The sequence below is a fragment of the Suricata suricatta genome, chromosome X (assembly GCF_006229205.1).
Source record: "Suricata suricatta isolate VVHF042 chromosome X, meerkat_22Aug2017_6uvM2_HiC, whole genome shotgun sequence".
In the NCBI taxonomy this organism is placed as follows: domain Eukaryota; kingdom Metazoa; phylum Chordata; class Mammalia; order Carnivora; family Herpestidae; genus Suricata; species Suricata suricatta.
The window spans coordinates 67979901-67997699 of NC_043717.1; the positions used below are offsets into that span (position 1 = coordinate 67979901).

Sequence of the window (17799 nt, forward strand, 5' to 3'; positions counted from 1 at the left end):
GAGGGCTGAAGGGGGAGGGGGAGGGGGGGAGGTGGGTGATGGTCATGGAGGAGGTCACTTGTGGGGATGAGCACTGGGTGTTACATGGATATCAATCTGACTATATATATATATATATAGTCAATAAACTATATAGGAAATCAATCTGACTATATATATATATATATATATATATATATATAATCAATAAACTATATAGGAAGTTGAAAATAAAAGGAAATAGGGCCTTTCAAGACCTGATTAAGTTAAAAGCAGATAGCCTGAGGGGGGGATAAAACAATAAATAAAATGAAGCAGTTAGGATGGACCCTAATCCAATCTGACTGTTCTGCTTACAAGAAGAGGAAATTTAGACACACAAAAAGACACCAGGGAGGCAGGTGCACACAGAGAAATGACTATGCAAAGACACAGTGAGAGAGTGGCCATCTGCAAGCAGTGGGGAGAGGCCCAGAAGAAACCCAAACCTGCTGACACTCTGATCTCAGACTTCTAGCCTCCACACTATGAGGAAATACATTTATGTTGCTTAAGCTGTCCAGTCTGTGGTATGTTGCTATAGCAGCTCTAGCAAACGAATGCAACTGGTATTAAAAACATAATCCCTGCCCTGCAACCTTACAAAGGAATATTATCCATTGCATTCCAAACAGTAAGCTACATGAAGACTCTAGAGTTATATTCTTAGTCTGGCACATAATAGATGCTCAATAATTATAACTTGAAAGAGGGTATGAATGAAGTACAGAAGGTGTTTTTATGTAGAGTCTCAATTTATTCTATATCCAGTATGAAGGACAATAACCTTCCATTTCTGTGAATCCCCCCTGGCAGCAACTTCTAATATAGCACTGGGTTGCTATGAGTCCACTCTTACTTATAACTTCCTGATATAAACCCATCATTTCTATACTTCTTTGCATAACTAGGTACCAACTACACCATAGCTTAGTCAGACGGTTCATTTCCTCCTTGTGAGTTCAAGTCAAATGCAATCTTGATTTTGTTGTTGGGCTATCAACAATCCTTGAAGCCAAACTTTTCAAACACAAGCCAGTTGCTACCACAACAGGACACACTGTCTGATTTACTAGGTCCTTTCATTTTTATAATACATGTGTTTTAGTTCCACTGTATTTTCAAACAATCCCCAAATTGTGCACGGAAGGCAAAATTATACCAAAAAAATAGTGCTGCCAGAGAGCATAAAATTAATTAAGGCTGAGCTTAATCACTTTTGCTATACTGTCATATAAATGAAGTATAAGCTATGCTTAACTACACTGAACATACTTTAAATTTCTTTGAGGCCTGTGATTAAAAAAAAAAAAAAGACTGGTTCAACTGTTGGTTACTGGATGGTTGGAAAGTGATGTTTTCTGGAAGCAAGATTCAAAGATCACTGGGGTCCTGGAAGGATGGCAAGTGGTGGAAAAATGGAGTCTGACCTAAAACATAACAGTAAATAGATAGGAAATATAGTTCCTCCACTGTATGAACTAAGACCTTGGTTTCTTCATTTATAAAATGGAGACTGAAACTCCTATTCCTATATGCAATGCCAAAAAATTAAGAGAGAAAGGGCCTTCTGGTTAGGTAACAGAATATTCCTCATAAAAATCCTACTAAAATAAAATATAGGAATAAAAAAGACAAGTTTATTTAAGCTCATTGCTACACCAGTTCTCCCTTCACTTTCTCTGACACCATCATTTTCCTCCCTTGCTACTGGAACATTCCCACCAACATATAAGCATGCTCTTACTCTCCCACCTTTCAACAAAGAAAGGGAACTTCCTGACCCCACTTTCCCTATCATTCACTGTTCCAAATAGCTCCTCAAAAGAACTGTGTATATTCACTTCCTCCCTCACTGCCTCTCCTCTCATTCTACTCACCGACTAGAATCAGGTCCCCACCACTCCACCCAAAGGGTTCACTTTAAGGTCGTCAATGCCCTCGCCTTTAGGCAGTTCAATGGTTGATTCTACGTCTTCATCTTACTTGACCTATCAGCAGCATTTGGCACAGCTGATGAGTCCTTCGCCTTTGGTTCACTGTCTCCACTTAGCTTCCAGAACACCACACTATCCTGGTTTCCCCTGACCTCACTGGCTACTCCTCAGTGTCTTTTACTGGCTCCCTCTCTCCTCCCAGACTTCTTAAAATGGAAGTGCCCTCAGGCAAAGTCTCCTTCCAATATACTCTCACTCTCCTGGTGTTCTCCAAACTTGTGGGGTTTTTTTTTAAATATTTTTTAGTGTTTATTTATTTTTGAGAGAGAGAGAGAGAGAGAGAGAGAGAGAGAGAGAGAGAGAGAGACAGCAGGAGCAGAAGAGGGGCAGAGAGAGGGAAAACACAGAATCTGAAGCAGGCTTCAGGCTCTGAGCTGCCACAGAGCCCAATGCAGAGCTTGAACCCACAAACCGCGAGATCATTCCCTGAGCTGAAGGTGGACACCTAACTGACTGAACCATCCAGGCACACCCAATCCTGTGATTTTAAATAACATCTACATGCTTACAGGGGTGCCTGGGTAGCTCACTCAGTTAAGCATCTGACTCTTGGTTTTGGCTCAGGGCATGATCTTTCAGGTTCGTGAGTTCGAGCCCCAGATTTGGCTGTGCGCTCAGAGTACAGAGTGTGCTTGGGATTCTGTCTCCCTCTCTCTCTCTCTCAACAAATAAATATATAAATAAATATTTAAAAATTAACATCTACATATTACATTACCCGGATTCCTATTCTTAAACCCCTGACCAACCTATACAACCACCTATTTAACATACTTGCTCAGAGGTTAAATACGGATTTGAAACGCATCATTCTAAAATTGAACTACTAATTCCTCCCCACCTAATCTACTCTACCACAGTATTTCCTATCTCAATTGATAGTAACTCCCTCATTCTAACTGCTCCCCCCAAAAACCTGAAGCTATTTTTCACTCCTCTCTTTCTCTTATATCTTTCATTGGACCCTTCAGGAAATCCTGTTGTTCTAATTTCAACATACAAGCATCTCCACAGCTACCTACCACTGCTCTATAAAATCTCTCACTTTTATTAGTACAACAGCCCCCTAACTGGTCCTTCCTTGCATCTATCCTTCCCTCCAATAATCCATACACAATAGCCATAGTGATTCTGTGAAACCTAAATCCTATCATGACATGTCCTCCCCATCAAAACTTCCACTGGCTCAGAATAAAAGCCAAAGTCCCTACAATGACCCCCAAACCACTCCATAATGTTGCCCCCATTCACCATCTTACCTCATGTCCTACTACGCTTCTGGGCCTATATTCAGTTCCTCTAAAAAGCCTGTCTTGTTCCCATCTTAGGGCCTTTGCCATGGCTTTTCTCTTTTCCCAGAATGCTCCTCCCTCACACCTCTGCATAGCCGACACCCTCACTGCCTCTAAGTTTTAAATGCAAGGTTTCTCATCCTTAGCACTATTGACACTTTGAGCCAGACAATTCTTTGTTGTGGGGAGCTGTCCCATGGTTTGTAGGATGTTTAACAGCATCCCTGGCCTCTACCCACTAGATACCAGTAGCACTGCCCAATTATCCCCTAGTGATTACAACCAAAAAAATCTCTAGACATTGCCAAATGTTCTCTGCAAGGCAAAACTACCCCCCCGTTTAAGAGTCACCACTTTATTCAAATACCTTCTTCTTCATGAAGCCTATGTTGACCCATGCTTGCTTCAGCAGCACATATACCAAAATTGAAATGATACAGAGATTTAGCATGGCCCCTGTGCAAGGATGACACACAAATTTATGAAGCACTCTGTATTTTTATAGTTTCAAAGGATACACACAAAATTTGCTACTTGTAAAATTATGATTTAACTCCTTTCCTCTTCTCTAAGGAAACTTCGTTAATATTTTAAGTTCTAGAACAACAAAAATGACAACCTATGCTTCCCCCAACCTGAGAATTTCTTGTCTTCCTGATCCTGCTATACTTTTCTGTGGTACTTTTCTTATTCTGGATGGGCTGCTAGAACAAAAATACCACAGACTGGGTGGCTTATAAACAAGAGAAATTTATGTCTCACAGTTCTGGCAGCTGGGAAGTCCAAGATCAAGACACTGGCAAATTCAGTGTCTTATGAGAAACTGTTTCCTCACTGGCAGCCATATTTTCAATGTAACCTCACATAGCAGAAGGGACAAGCTAGCTCTCTGGAGTCTCTTTCACAAGGGCACTAATCCTAATCATGAGGGTCTAATCATCTCCTAAGGGCCCCACCTCCTAATACTATCACGTTACAAAACTCAGATCATAGCCACATTTGTCACCTCTAATATAACACACAATTTACCTTATTATGTTTTTTTTAAATCTATCTCTCTGACTAAAATGTAAGTTCTACAAGGAAGGGATAGATTTTCTTCCTTACTGTATCCTAAGTACCAAGAATAGTGGTTGGCACTTGTAGGTACTCAATAGTACTTGTTGAATTAATAAATGAAAGGAACAACAAGGATAATTGTGGGAAGCAGCAGCAAGGAGCCAGTAAGGAGAGTGTGACTGAGCACAGCTCTCGTGCCCTTACTACCCTTGCGGCTGATCCAGTTCCTCAGAGGTTAATTCACTGAGTTAAGATGTTATTGCACCAATGTCCTTCATACTTTGGCACTCTTATAATAAGAATAAGAGGAGAGTGCGAAGTTCCCAGGAAAATGTTGTAACAATAATTGTGAGAACAGAAAAAGTTTTGTCTAGAAAAAACCCTTCTCTTAGCTGTGGCTGTTTGTATAAAACTGCTTGCATGTGAGAAATAAAGCGGCAATATGGGCATCACTCATGTTGTTCCTCCCGTCCCCATCCTTGGACTCTCTCTTCTTTTCCTCATTCCCTTACCCTCATGTCCTTGCTTCTGTGCGCCCACGCGCACTACAGATAATGATAGAGAAAACAAGACCAAAACAGAAAAAACAAGAAGATGAAAAGCAGATTGCAGTGACAAATGAAGCAAGATGAAGGAAGCTACATCTGCATTGCCTATAAAGGGGCACCTGATGAGATATAAGGCTGATCTGCTCCACACAACCCTGGGAAGACTCAAACCTGAAGATACAAGTAGGGCACAAGGCTAAAAAGAGGGTTTGATTGAAAGCCTAGACACAAAACTGGCAAACATTTTCATCCTACCAAGAACATCCATTTTTCTGTAGCAAGAGACTGGAAATCTTTTTCTCCAGAGAAAATGAACCCACAAAAGCTCTGAGTTTGGAGACACTAGGCACTGTCCTACTTGTAGAGGAGTGGAGCCAGGAACATTCCATGCAAATCTGTATTCTAAATGGTGGGAATCCACCCCTTGGGGATGCCCCAACTCTAAAAGGCCAGCAGCCAGGCAAGAAACTTGGAGATAATTCTCTCAAAAAACGGAATAGCCCTTGAGACACATATGGAGATACCCTGACACAAATCATTAGCAGTAAAGCCAAGAATAAACAAATCCACTCAAGCTGAACTGCTATCAGGTTTTTAGGGCCTCACTGTTTATTTTTTAAGTTTATTGATAGGGGCACCTAGGTGGCTCAGTCGGGTAAGTGTCCCACTTCGGCTCAGGTCATGATTTTGTGCTTCGTGAGTTTGAGCCTTGGGTTGGGTTCTGTGCTCACAGCTTGGAGCCTGGAGCCTACAGCCTCCTCCAGATTCTGTGCCTCCCTCTCTCTCTGCCCCTCCCCCACTTGCACTATCTCTCTCTCTCTCCTAAAATAAATAAACTTTGGTGTTGTTGAGGATGTGGAGAAATGGGAACCCTCTTGCACTGTTGATGAGAATGCAAACTGGTATAGCTACTCTGGAAAACAGTATGGAGGTTCCTCAAAAAATTAAAAAGTAGAACTACCCTATTACCAAGCAATAGCACTACTAGGAATTTACCCAAGGGATACAGGAGTGCTGATGCATAGGGGAAAGTGTACCCCACTGTTTATAGCAGTGCTTTCAACAATAGCCAAATTATGGAAAGAGCCTAAATGTCCATCAACTGATGAATGGATAGAGAAGACATGGTTTGTATATACAATGGAATACTGGTTGGCAATGAGAAAGAATGAAATCATGCCATTTGCAACAATGTGGATAGAACTGGAAGGTATTATGCTAAGTGAAATAAGTCAGGCAGAGAAAGATATCATATGTTTTTACTCATATATGGATCTTGAGAAACATAACAAGATCATGGGGGAAGAGAAAGGGAAAAAATAGTTACAAACAGAGATGGAGGGAAGCAAACCACAACAGACTCTTAAATAGAGAGAACAATCTGAGGGTGAAAAGGGAGGGGAGAGGGGGGAAATGGGTGATGGGCATGAGGAGCGCATTTGTTGGAATTAGCACTGGGTATTGCATGTAAGCCAATGTGACAATAAATTATATTCATAAAAGATAAAAAGAGAGTCAGAAGCTTAACTGAGCCCCAATGCCTTTCTCTTAAATATGAATAAAATAGTCAACAAAGTATCATCAGCTGTTTGATTAAAGTCTTATTTGTGAAAGACAATTACAAAAACAGGATAAATGTTCCTGAAGGAAACAGACAATTCAAAGAACAGAAAAAATACTCACACACACACACATGCACCCTATGTTACTTAACTATATTACTAAAAAAAGAACAAGATGTTATACAAAAGGAACAAACAAAAGAAGAAAAATCTTTTGAAAATTAAAGGTAGCACAGTAGAAAAAAATTCAATGAAGATTTGTCATTCATATCAAGAAAATTTCACAGAAAGGAAAACAAAAAGGCAGCAACGGAAAATAGGAGAGGCATGAGGCAATTCTAATTATAGAATTAATCCATGAGGTCAAAAGTCCGAATAATAAGAGATACAAAGAAAATACAGAAAGTGAGGAGGAGGTAAGAAATAATATAGGAAAATTTCTGAAAGTATTAGCTTCCAGATTGACAAAGCCTAAAATATGCCCACCATAATGAATAGGAGGAAAGGCCCACATGGTCAAGAAGTTTCAGGGATAAACTGATTCCCTAAAAGCTTCTAGAGAAAAAAAGAGGAGAGAAATGACCTACAAAGGATCAGGGCCTTTGGCATTTAGATTCACACAATACTTGCAGCCAGATGACAATGAAACCACGTCTTCAAATTTATAAAGGCAAATTATTCAGACCCAAATACAGAAATCTAGAGAAAATTTCAGTCATATATCAAGAATGAAAAGACGTTTACAGACATGCAAAAGCTCTAGAACTTTACCTCCTAGGCACTCTTCCTCAGGAAGCTAATGGAGGTTGTACTCCAGCCAAAAGGGGGTATAAACCAGTAAAAGGAAGACAGGGACTCTAAGAAACAGGGAGACAGGACAGGAAAACTGCAGAGTGCCTCAAGCCTAGGATGGGATAATCTAACAAAAATGTCTTCCAGGGAAAAAAAAACTGAACTCAAGTTGTTGAGCATATGGAGAATATAGATGAATGTTTGACAGAGCTCTTAGAGAACTTGCAGAAAAAATTAGCAATAGGTTCATAAAAAAACTAAACCAATGGAAAAATGAGGCAATTATTCATGTCAATAAAAAGTTATACACATCCATTGCCTCATATAAGACTGCGTGCGCACACACACACACACAACAGAAAGGTGCCTGGGTCGCTCAGTCATCTGAGTGTCAGACTCTTGGTTTCAGCTCAAGTCATGATCCCAGTGTTGTGGGATCAAGCCTCACATCAGGCTCTCTCAGTGTGGAGCCTGTTTGAGATTCTCTCTCTCCTTCTATCCCTCTCCCCCACTTGTTCTCACTCTCTCTTGCTAAAAAATAAAAAAGATGAAATATTATGTGAAAATAAAAACAGGTGAAGAACAGAGTCCATATTAAGCTACTTTTGAGCTAAGAAAAGCTTAGTTTTTAAAAAATAAACAAAATCAAAATTTATTACCTATAGAGAGAGGTGGGGAGCTGGGTAGAGGGGACAGAGATGAAAGTTAGACCTCTCTAAATGTACCTTTATTTTATAGATTTGACTTTGGAACCATGTAAATATTTTACAAATATAAAACAAAACTTAATCCAAGTGAAAAATTCAAGCCCTAAAATTTGAAATATGAAAATATGAAATATGAAAAAATAAAAAAGAAACTATGTCAAGTATCAAGTTAGTGGCTTAACTATAAAGAGAGGTACTATTTCCAGAGGCATGATAATTTAAAAAAAAAAGAACTGGACATAAATCTTGAGCTCTTTTCAGTTACCATTTGTTGGTAATACTATTGGTACTCTTATTTGGAAATTATCATATATATGTGTGTATATATACATAAATTTCATATATCTATTAGGATATATATAAGATATATATAGTAAGATAGGATAAATAAGTAATTATGTTAATGTCAGAACTAAAATTTTCATTAATAAGACAAAAGATAAAAATCAAAGGATTTAAGTAAAAGTTCTATCACTCCAAATTTGACTTGAACATATCACTATGAACAAATATTTTCTCTTTAAATAAATATTCCCTAGCTCTGTTCAGTAGAAAGGCCTTGAAGTATTCCCAATCCAGTATAAATAAGAACCCCTAGCACCCATACTGTGGTCTCCAAGTACCATTTCCCACTAAAAGAGACAAGTGTTTCTTAAACAGAAAACAGTCTCAAACAGAAAACAGATTAGATGTGCCAGAAATATTTTAGTTTTCCACAACTATCAGAGACATCCTAAGGCTCTGAGACAATGTAAACAGGTTCTTATTGGTTAAAAATGGAACAATTTAAGTACCAAAAAATAATAGTAAATGTTGTAGACTAAAACCTGTCAAGTATGTTAAAAATCCATGAGTTCACAGTGATACTGAAACAAACAAATTTAGCCGATCATCATTTGAAGAAGGTGAAAGAACCAAGTATTTACCCTGTCTTGATTGCATCAGTACATCAGGGTAACCAAATAGTTGATAAGGGAAAGTGATTTTTATAAGAATTCCAACTAATAAATGAAGAAGACAGGATAGACTAGGCAATGATCACTAATGGCTGCCCAAACCATTAAATGAAAAGCTAACAGAATTTTTTTCTTGAGAGAGAGCCAGAAGAGTAAGAGAGCATGAAAACCAACCAGTTTCTTCAAAAAAAATAGATTGTTAAGAACAAAAAAATTAAGAAGGAAGGGTATTACAAATTAAAAGAGAATGAAGAGACATGTTAATTAAATGCAAAGTGTAAACCTCGTTTGAATACTGATTTGAACAAAACCAACTGTAAAACTCAAACCATTTATGTGATAAATAGGTGTCAAATCTGAGGATTTACTGGATATATGGTGATATGGGTTAAACGTTTATTTCTAGGTGTAATAACAGTATGAAGTTATGTTTAAAAAATTAAGTTCTTATTTTTTAAATATTTATTTTTGAAAGAGATAGAGAGAGAGACGGAGTATGAGCGGGGGAGGGCAGAGAGATACAGAGAGGGAGACACAGAATATGAAGCAGGATCCAAGCTCTGAACTGTCAGCACAGAGCCCAACGCAGGGCTGGAACTCATGAACCATGAGATCATGACCTGAGCCGAAGTCAGACGCTCAACCAACTGAGCTACCCAGGCGCCCCTAAGTTCTTTCCTTTAGAGCTCATACTTAAGTATTTATATTTTATATTATATAATGTCTGGAATTTGCCTCAAACTAACCGAAATATGTTGGTGGAATGTGACGTGGGTGAAAGTATAGATAAAATAAGATTGTACACATACTGATAATTGTTGAAGCCGGGTAATAGATATGTGGGGTTCATTATACCATTCTGTACTTTTATATGTTTTCAATTCTTCACAATATAAAATGAAAAATGAAAGGAAAAATTGTACAATAAAGGGAAATGTAATCGTAGTATGTGTACTTAGCTCAGGAGTGAATATCTACACAGCTATAACAATGTAAATACTAAATATTAATTTAACCAAGAATTGTGCTATAAACATAGAAGAAGAAGGGTAGTTAGGAAGAGAGACAAAATAAGAGAGAAATTCTTATATGCCATAACTGGAAGTCAACAAATAATACGTAACTTCAATAAACCAAAATACATCAGAATAATGTACTATTTGGAAATATGGAACACCAGAAGAAATAGCAAAATAATTGCTGTTGTTTCTGGGGAGCAAGACTCAAGAGCAAGGAAGGCTGAGGCAGAGGAGCATGATTTTTCCTTACTAACCTGTTAGTAGTATTTGGCTTTGAAAATTATATACTTATATTTCTTTGATAGTATTTAAAAATTAAAATTTTTTAATGTTTATTTACTTTTGAGAGACAGAGAGAGAGTGCAAGTGGGGAAGGGGCAGAGAGAGAGGGAGGCACAGAATCCGAAGCAGGCCCCAGGCTCTGAGCTGTCAGCACAGAGCCCGACGCAGGGCTCAAACCCACAAATGTGAGATCATGACCTGAGCCAAAGTCAGAGGCTTAACCAACTGAGTCACCCAGATGGCCCTTAAAATTTTTTTTAAAGTTTGCTTATTTATTTTGAGAGAGACAGAGACAGCAAAAGTAGGGGAGGGACAGAGAGACGGGGAGAGAGAGAATCCCAAGCAGGCTCTGCGCTGCCAGTGCAGAGCCGGAGGTGGTGCTTGAATCCACAAAGCTACACAATCATGACCTGAGCTGAAAGCAGGAGACAGATGCTCAACTGAATCACCCAGGCACCCCTTTGATAGTATTTTATTTAGAGACTGTTTCTTAGGTCTTAGTGCTCTGGCTGTCTGCTCCCCCCATAAAATCCATATTTTGATGTAAGATTCAAGAGTAGATATTTAAACCTCAAATCAGGGCAAACTAGGGTTATCCTATCATCTTAATTGAATGGTATGTTACCACCACTAACACGGAGAGATAAAAGTAGTAAAAAAAAAAAAGTGAGAACAACCTAATGGTATAATACGTATAGTATTATTTTTATTACAATGAGCATCTGGCCTGTATTTGAGTCAGATACCAGGGTGGTGCGATCCAGCCCCACACTGGGCTCTGCACTGAGCATGGAGCCTGCTTAAGATTCTCTCCTTCTCTCCCTATGCCCCTCTCTCCCATTCACATGCTCTCACTAAAATAAATTCTTTTTAAAAAAGATGTGTTCTATTAGAAGGTACCACCCGAGTGTCAGAAACCTAAATCATTAGGAGGGTGGGTGCTGGTAAGAATCAACAGGGAACAAGAGAGTCAGCTGGAAGTCCCATTCAGTCTTTCACAAGAAAGGCTTTTGGCTTTTTTTTTGGGTTCCACAAGGGCAGGTACCACATCTGTTTCAGTCATCATTGGATCCCCAGCACCTAGTACAGTGCCAGACGCACAGGAAGCACTCAATACATAGTAGGGGCATGAAAGAGAAGGATATAAAAATGTCTTAGAGGCCAATCTTATGATATAGATGTCTTATCACTTACATCTCTCGTGATGTTTCTCAGGTTTGTTCTGCCAAAAACACTAGTCTTCCAAATGTTTCAGACACTTGCCACTTGTTATACTGTCCTCATCAGTACATCTTTCCTAATACCTCCTTCCTATTAAATTCCTTGGATGCCTGACATGTGCAATAATGAATACAGTTCCCTCTCTTGTTCTCCACCCTCCTGGAATTGAAACCCTAGCAATGTTCTCTCTCTGTATGACAAGGTATGTTTACAGAACAGAGCCCTCCCTCCCCGTACACCAGAAGCGACTCTATTATTAAAATGTCAGGGATGCTATTATTACAGACTGCAATGCCTCAGGTCATCTTTAACCAGCCCTTGTTCCTCATTAACTCTACCACTTGATTGTGTTTCTAAGGGATGTTTTTCAAATGGTTAGACTGCACACAGATGATGTTTCTGTCTAAAGAAAGAAAAGGAATTTGATTTACACGGTTTTCTTGATAAAAGATTATTTAAAAGAAAATGTCTGGCAATTAAAATTCCCTCCTTCAGAGAGGCATACACAGATTTGAGGCAGCAAAGTACCTATTCAAGCTAAAGGCTATTTTTCAGAGAAAACCTGTTTTCTGGTCTAGCCATTATGAAGCTTATTCTTAATGGAGATAGTCCGCAATATTTTCTCACATTCTACAAGTGCACAATATGACAAGGTCAGCTCTCTGTTAGAATTTTAAGAGGGAAATAAACGGTAATGGGTTTTATTTTTGTTACTGAATAATAGGACACTGACATCGTATACTCATTGAACTCAGCACACAAAGGGGGAAAAAGCCAAGTGCCTGCCCTAATGAACTGGAGTTTAAGCACATGGGTATTAAACAGTGTGACTAATATAAAATGATGGTGTTTCAAGTGGATTTGTTGAAAATGGGTAAATGGAAAGTTCAGGAATGGAATCTGGGAATGAGTACTGGGATTAAGGCTTAGAAACATGCCATTTTGATTTCTGTCACCACCACTAACCTCCCCTACCAATTATTTGAAGGTAGATTTATGACAGAAAACTCTAGTTTATAAGGATATGGATTATGAAATAGAAAACATGACTCTCTAATAAAGAAGAGACTGCTCCCAGTACAGAAAGTAGCGTAAAATGATGATGATGATAATGTGTGGGTAGCAGCAACGACATTAACATTTACTAAGTGCTAACTGGGGCTCAGGCATAGGACTTTTAGAGGAAGGAAGGGTGAAGGTTGTGATTCCTAGCACTATGTTACAATAACTACCTACCAAAAAGCATCCAAAATTAACTTTGTGATCATGTTCTGCATCAAAGACTTCATCTTTCTCCTTCAGGCTGCCACAGTTTCCACCCTTCCCCACTCCCACTTACACTGTTCCAGTACCTTCCCTCTCCTCTCAGCCCTTAGTTTGTTATTTCTACTAGTCATGGCCTTCAACTGACCTCTCCAATTTCCCAGGAAGTACCCCAAAGTCTTTGGATTGCCATCTGGACCTTGGTTCACAGAGAAGGTGGACTTATTTCAGTAGCCACTGATGACAAGCTGGAGAAGGCAGGGCAGGAGAGGCACAACAGGACAAATGAAACCGAGAGAACAGCAGTAAAAGGAATATAAGAATGTTCTCTCATGAGGGCAAATTAATGATGCTTGCTTGGAAGGTACGGCATATGTGAAAGTGCACAGCTGAGGTCAAGACACTCCACAGATACTCCATAGGGCAAAGGAGTTTCAATGTTGCCATAAAGATTGGGGGTCAGCAAATGTTCTCAGTAGACAGCCAGATAACAGTTTTAGGCTTTGCATGCCATGTGGTCCCTGTAATAATCACTTAACTCTGCCATGCAGTGCAAAAGCAGACACAGACAATCCACAACCAAGTGAGCTCAGCTGTGTTCCAATAAAACTTTATTTACAAAATAAAGCATAGGTGGGGGACAAATGTAGCCTAAGGCCCATAGTTTTCCAACCTCTGCCATATATTAAGTTCTGCCTCTTTGAGGCCTCATTAGGTTTCCAAATTTTAAATATTTCTTAGGAGAAAATACTGTAGTGGTTGAGAAAGCAGGCTTTGCATCGAATAGACCTGTGTATTAACCTCAGCTCTGGCACGTTCTAGATGTGTTTTTGGGCAAATTATTTAATCTCTCTGAACCTCAACATCTTCATTGGTAAAATGATAGTGCTTACTCCTCAGGGTGACTATAAACAGTAAACTAGACAACGATGCATGCTAATCACCTAGCACAGGGCCCCAGGAAACGCCCAGTAAGTGCTGGCTGATATTATTAGCTTAATAGCTAATAAGAGGACTTAGTAGATATAGGATAGGGAAGTGGTGGCTTACAGAGGATATAACAGGATGGAGAAGACAACAGAGCCCCTCAGGTCTGGGTGTAGATGTCACATTGACCCCACTGAGCATTTGGAGGTAAGACTCTAGTCTTTGTAAAATTTTCTTCTGAGCTTCAAATGTCACCTGCAAAAGAATATATGTAATGAAACAAAGTCTTATACAGTATAACCTCAAAGAATGGAAAACAAACAGGATAAGAGAAGGCTGTCCCACAGATTCTTGGGTCATGGTCTCAGCAGATAAGGAACTTATAGTGAGGGAACAGCAACAGACCTAAGAAGGTATTGGGAGAAAGGTCCATAGTGAGCTCCTGTGTAACCTCTTCACTTTATATGATCTTTCAGATTGAACACTCAAGCTACAGGTCAGTGCTGTCCAGTAGAACTTGCTGTGATAATGGAAATGTTTTATGTTGGTTTTATATTCTATATAATATGGTAACCACAAGCCACACATGGTGAATGAGCACTTGAAATGAAGCTCGTATGACTGAGGAACTAAATTTTTAATCTTATTTAATTTTAACTAACTTATACAGTCACCTCTTCTATAATGTGACATATGGATTTCTACGCTATGCTATGCAAAATCACACAAAATAAATCACAGGACATTAAAAGTACACTTGTCTTGGGGCACCTGGGTGGCGCAACCAGTTAAGCGTCCAACTTCAGCTCAGGTCATGATCCCACAGTTCATGGGCTCGAGCCCCACATCGGGCTCTGTGCTGACAGCTCAGAGCTGAACACCTGCTTTGGATTCTGTGTCTCCCTCTCTCTCTGACTCTCTCTTGCTCATGCTCTCTCTGTCTCTCAAAAATAAATAAACATAAATTTTTTTAAAGAAGTACACTTGTCTTGATGAGCACTAATGTGTAGAACTGTCGAATCACTATAGTGTACACCTGAGACTAATTTAATAATGTATGTTAACTCTACTGGAATTAAAAGAAAAAAACACAGAGGGCTCATGGGACAAATGGGGTCAGGCACACATATTCCAAAACCTTATCAGTAATGCATATAGACAAGAAAAGAACTGGGGTGCCTGGGTGGCTGAGTTGGTTAAGCATTTTGGCACAGGTCATGATCTCACAGTTCATGAGTTTGAGCCCATGCATCAGGCTCCGTGACAACAGTGCAGAGCCTGCTTGGGATTCTCTTTTTGTCTCCCTCTCTCTCTGCCCCCTCCCCTTTCGTTGCCCCTCCCCCACTCACACACGTACTCTATGTCTCTCAAAATAAATAAACTTAAAAAAGAAAAAAACAGGAACCAAACAAAAAGAGTTAATACAGTTTTCCACATGTTAAATGGTTGGGAAAAGTATAGATATATACCACAATAAGGATGGCACTTTACCCAGACAAATACCTGAAGTTTTCTTGTGGAAGTGTCTGTCCACTCGTGAGTTATCATGAAGTGGTAAAAGGAGGGTTGTGTGTCACACACAGAAAGATCTGGCAGCAGATGTGGCTGAATGTAGTTCATAACACACTCGGTGCACTGTGGTAAGCAGTAGATGTTTGAGGTATGTGTGCATGTTCACTTTATGTATTCTTATGCAACTCAGTTCTACAGGGTAAAGTTTCCTTCTTTCATCTGGTGTTTCTCGCGGACGAAATCACTCCTAAGCCAACGTGAAATGTGCGTTATGTTCAAATTGTTCCCTAATCTATCAAGCCCTTGGAACAAATTTCCATTTTAAAACGAGCATTATAGCAGAACTGACTGTATTTAAAATCAAAGAGCCACATGTAGCTTAGTGGCTACTGTGCTAGAAAGTGTAGCTACATATAAAGCACAAGAGTACTTGCTACTCACACATACAGAGCTACAAGAATAACAAGCAAAAGAGAAAGGAAACAGGCATTTTGATATATGGCTACAGAATTTGGAAGACATAACAGGTGTAAAGTTAAAATTTCATTAGCATTTTAAGCACCTGCTTGAGTATCTGGGTAGAGCTGTCCAGTCAAGGTTCCTAAAACTCTGACACCATTCAACCTGACAGAACAGAGGAGTGAAGACTTAAGCTGGGTGCCAACCTTGAGCTGTTCCTCATAGCTCAGCCTCCACAGTGGTGTCACAACATCAGCCAGCCTTAAATAAAATAATTCAGGGACTTCGTTCACTACATAAATACATACTGAGAACCTACTATGCATAAGTACTTCCTGCCACCATTTTTTTTCTGGCATTTTACTTATTTGGAAAACCTAACTCTCATATCCCTGGGGAGATACAATATATGAGAAGAGCCCATTTTTGGTGCGTCTACTTAACAAAGGAGAACAGATAGGCAAACTTAATACAAGAAAAATCCAGATTTATCAGGAGGTAATTAATCATATTACAAAAGGCTTCACTGTTGGGTTCCTTTAAATAGCTCACCCTCCTAATGCTTTGAAAATATAATTTGATTTAGAAAATACATTTGTTGCATAAAATGAGGTGTATTTGTGTTTGCATGGTTGTAACAGGACTATTCATTTGTAAGCCATCTGATATCTCTCTGGATCCCTGATATTCAGCATACCTTCCCTGGACCTTTTTAGAGACAAGGTCCCAGTTTAGGATTTCATTTCTGTGAAAAACAGATGTAGAGACAAGGAGACTATTTTCTGCCATCACAAAGCACTTCTATCAATGTTCCACCAATGTCTTCAAGTTTGCCCTGGTATCGTAACTTGGGTGCCCCCTCCTTGAATCCTTGCAATTCCATGTTAATTACATCAGACATACAGAATTTTAGTAGGCCCAGAGATTCAGACTTGATAAGGAGAAAGGATATCAGCCTGGGACTTACCTTTCCTCCCAGGAACCATAGAGTTGTCTAAGATGGCTTGGTTTCTTCTGACTTCTCTGTCCTTTTTGATACTTCTTGCCTATCCCTTACATGCTCTGCCCAAAAAGAGCTGTGACCAATCTGGATGTATTGTGGCACACCAGGAAAGCAGTCCTGATTTGGCAATGAGACCCCCGCCCCCCTCCCTGGAAGAAACACCTCGGGCTATGCATTGGGACTCTTTTATTAATCCCTGCCAAGCACAGAAACATTGAAATTTACCTGAATGAAAGGTGAACAAACAGGGGCACCTGGGTGGTTCAGTTGGTTGAGCAGCCAAATTCAGCTCAGGTCATGACCTCGTGATTCATGAGTTCAAGCCCCACATCAGGCTCTGTGTTGACAGCTCCGAGGCTGGAGCCTGCTTCAGATTCTGTGTCTCCCTCTTTCTCTGACCCTCCCCTGCTCATGCTCTGTCTCTCTGTCTTTCAAAAATAAAATAAAATAAAAACGTTAAAAATTTAAAAAAAGAAAGAAAGGTGAACAAACAGAAGCTGGGAAACAGAAGCACAACTCCCAAACCCCTTCATTCATTTACAAACCCTCATGGAAACTCTGCACCCACCACAGTGCCTGGCAGAGTCAATACTTGGTAAAAGCAGGCTTGCTGTAAGGAAATGAATTACTGCATGACAGGCACTGGCTTAGGTTCCCACAATAAAAAGATAAGAAAAATACATTCTTTGTCCTCCAGGGAAGAACTCAACTCCCTTGGATACACTTCTATGGCTAATCCCTGTCCATATTCTACCCTCCCACCCAAAAACCAATCAACCAACTGATATTTAGTAAGTGCTAACTATGTGCAAGGCACTATGCCACACAAGATATGAGAAGGGTCACAAAGGTTACAATCTAAATGAGAAGTTCAAGTGAAGATGCAGGAAAAGACAATACTAAATAACACAACGTGTTTAGTTCCTGACAAATGCTCAGGAAAATCTTCCCAGAGTAGGTAAGCCTTGCACCAGGTCTTAAAAGATGTGGTAGATGAATCAGACATTTGTAGGACAATGGCTAGACCAGTCTGGCTGGAATTGAGAAACAGAGAAAATGAGGCTGAAAACTTACATCTGAGTGAGATCTGGAAGAACTTTAATGCCTGAATAAAAGATGGACATTATTGTAAAGGCAACAGTAAGTTGAGGGAGGCTTTATGTAGAGAAATAAAGATGAAAC

General features: G+C 39.5%; 1 protein-coding gene and 1 pseudogene across 1 annotated transcript in view; one reads left to right on the forward strand and one right to left on the reverse strand.

Annotated features, from left to right (window-relative positions):
• Window positions 1–16793, reverse strand: part of TRMT2B (tRNA methyltransferase 2 homolog B) — a 27934-nt gene extending 11141 nt beyond the window's left edge. The window contains 7 exon segments of the mRNA XM_029929674.1: window positions 5715–5723; window positions 11795–11856; window positions 12865–12964; window positions 13767–13898; window positions 15821–15875; window positions 16582–16660; window positions 16778–16793. Of these exon segments, the coding sequence (XP_029785534.1) occupies window positions 5715–5723; window positions 11795–11856; window positions 12865–12964; window positions 13767–13898; window positions 15821–15875; window positions 16582–16660; window positions 16778–16793 (453 nt within the window).
• Window positions 3708–3808, forward strand: LOC115284462 (annotated as a pseudogene).
• Window positions 16794–17799: the final 1006 nt, after the last annotated feature.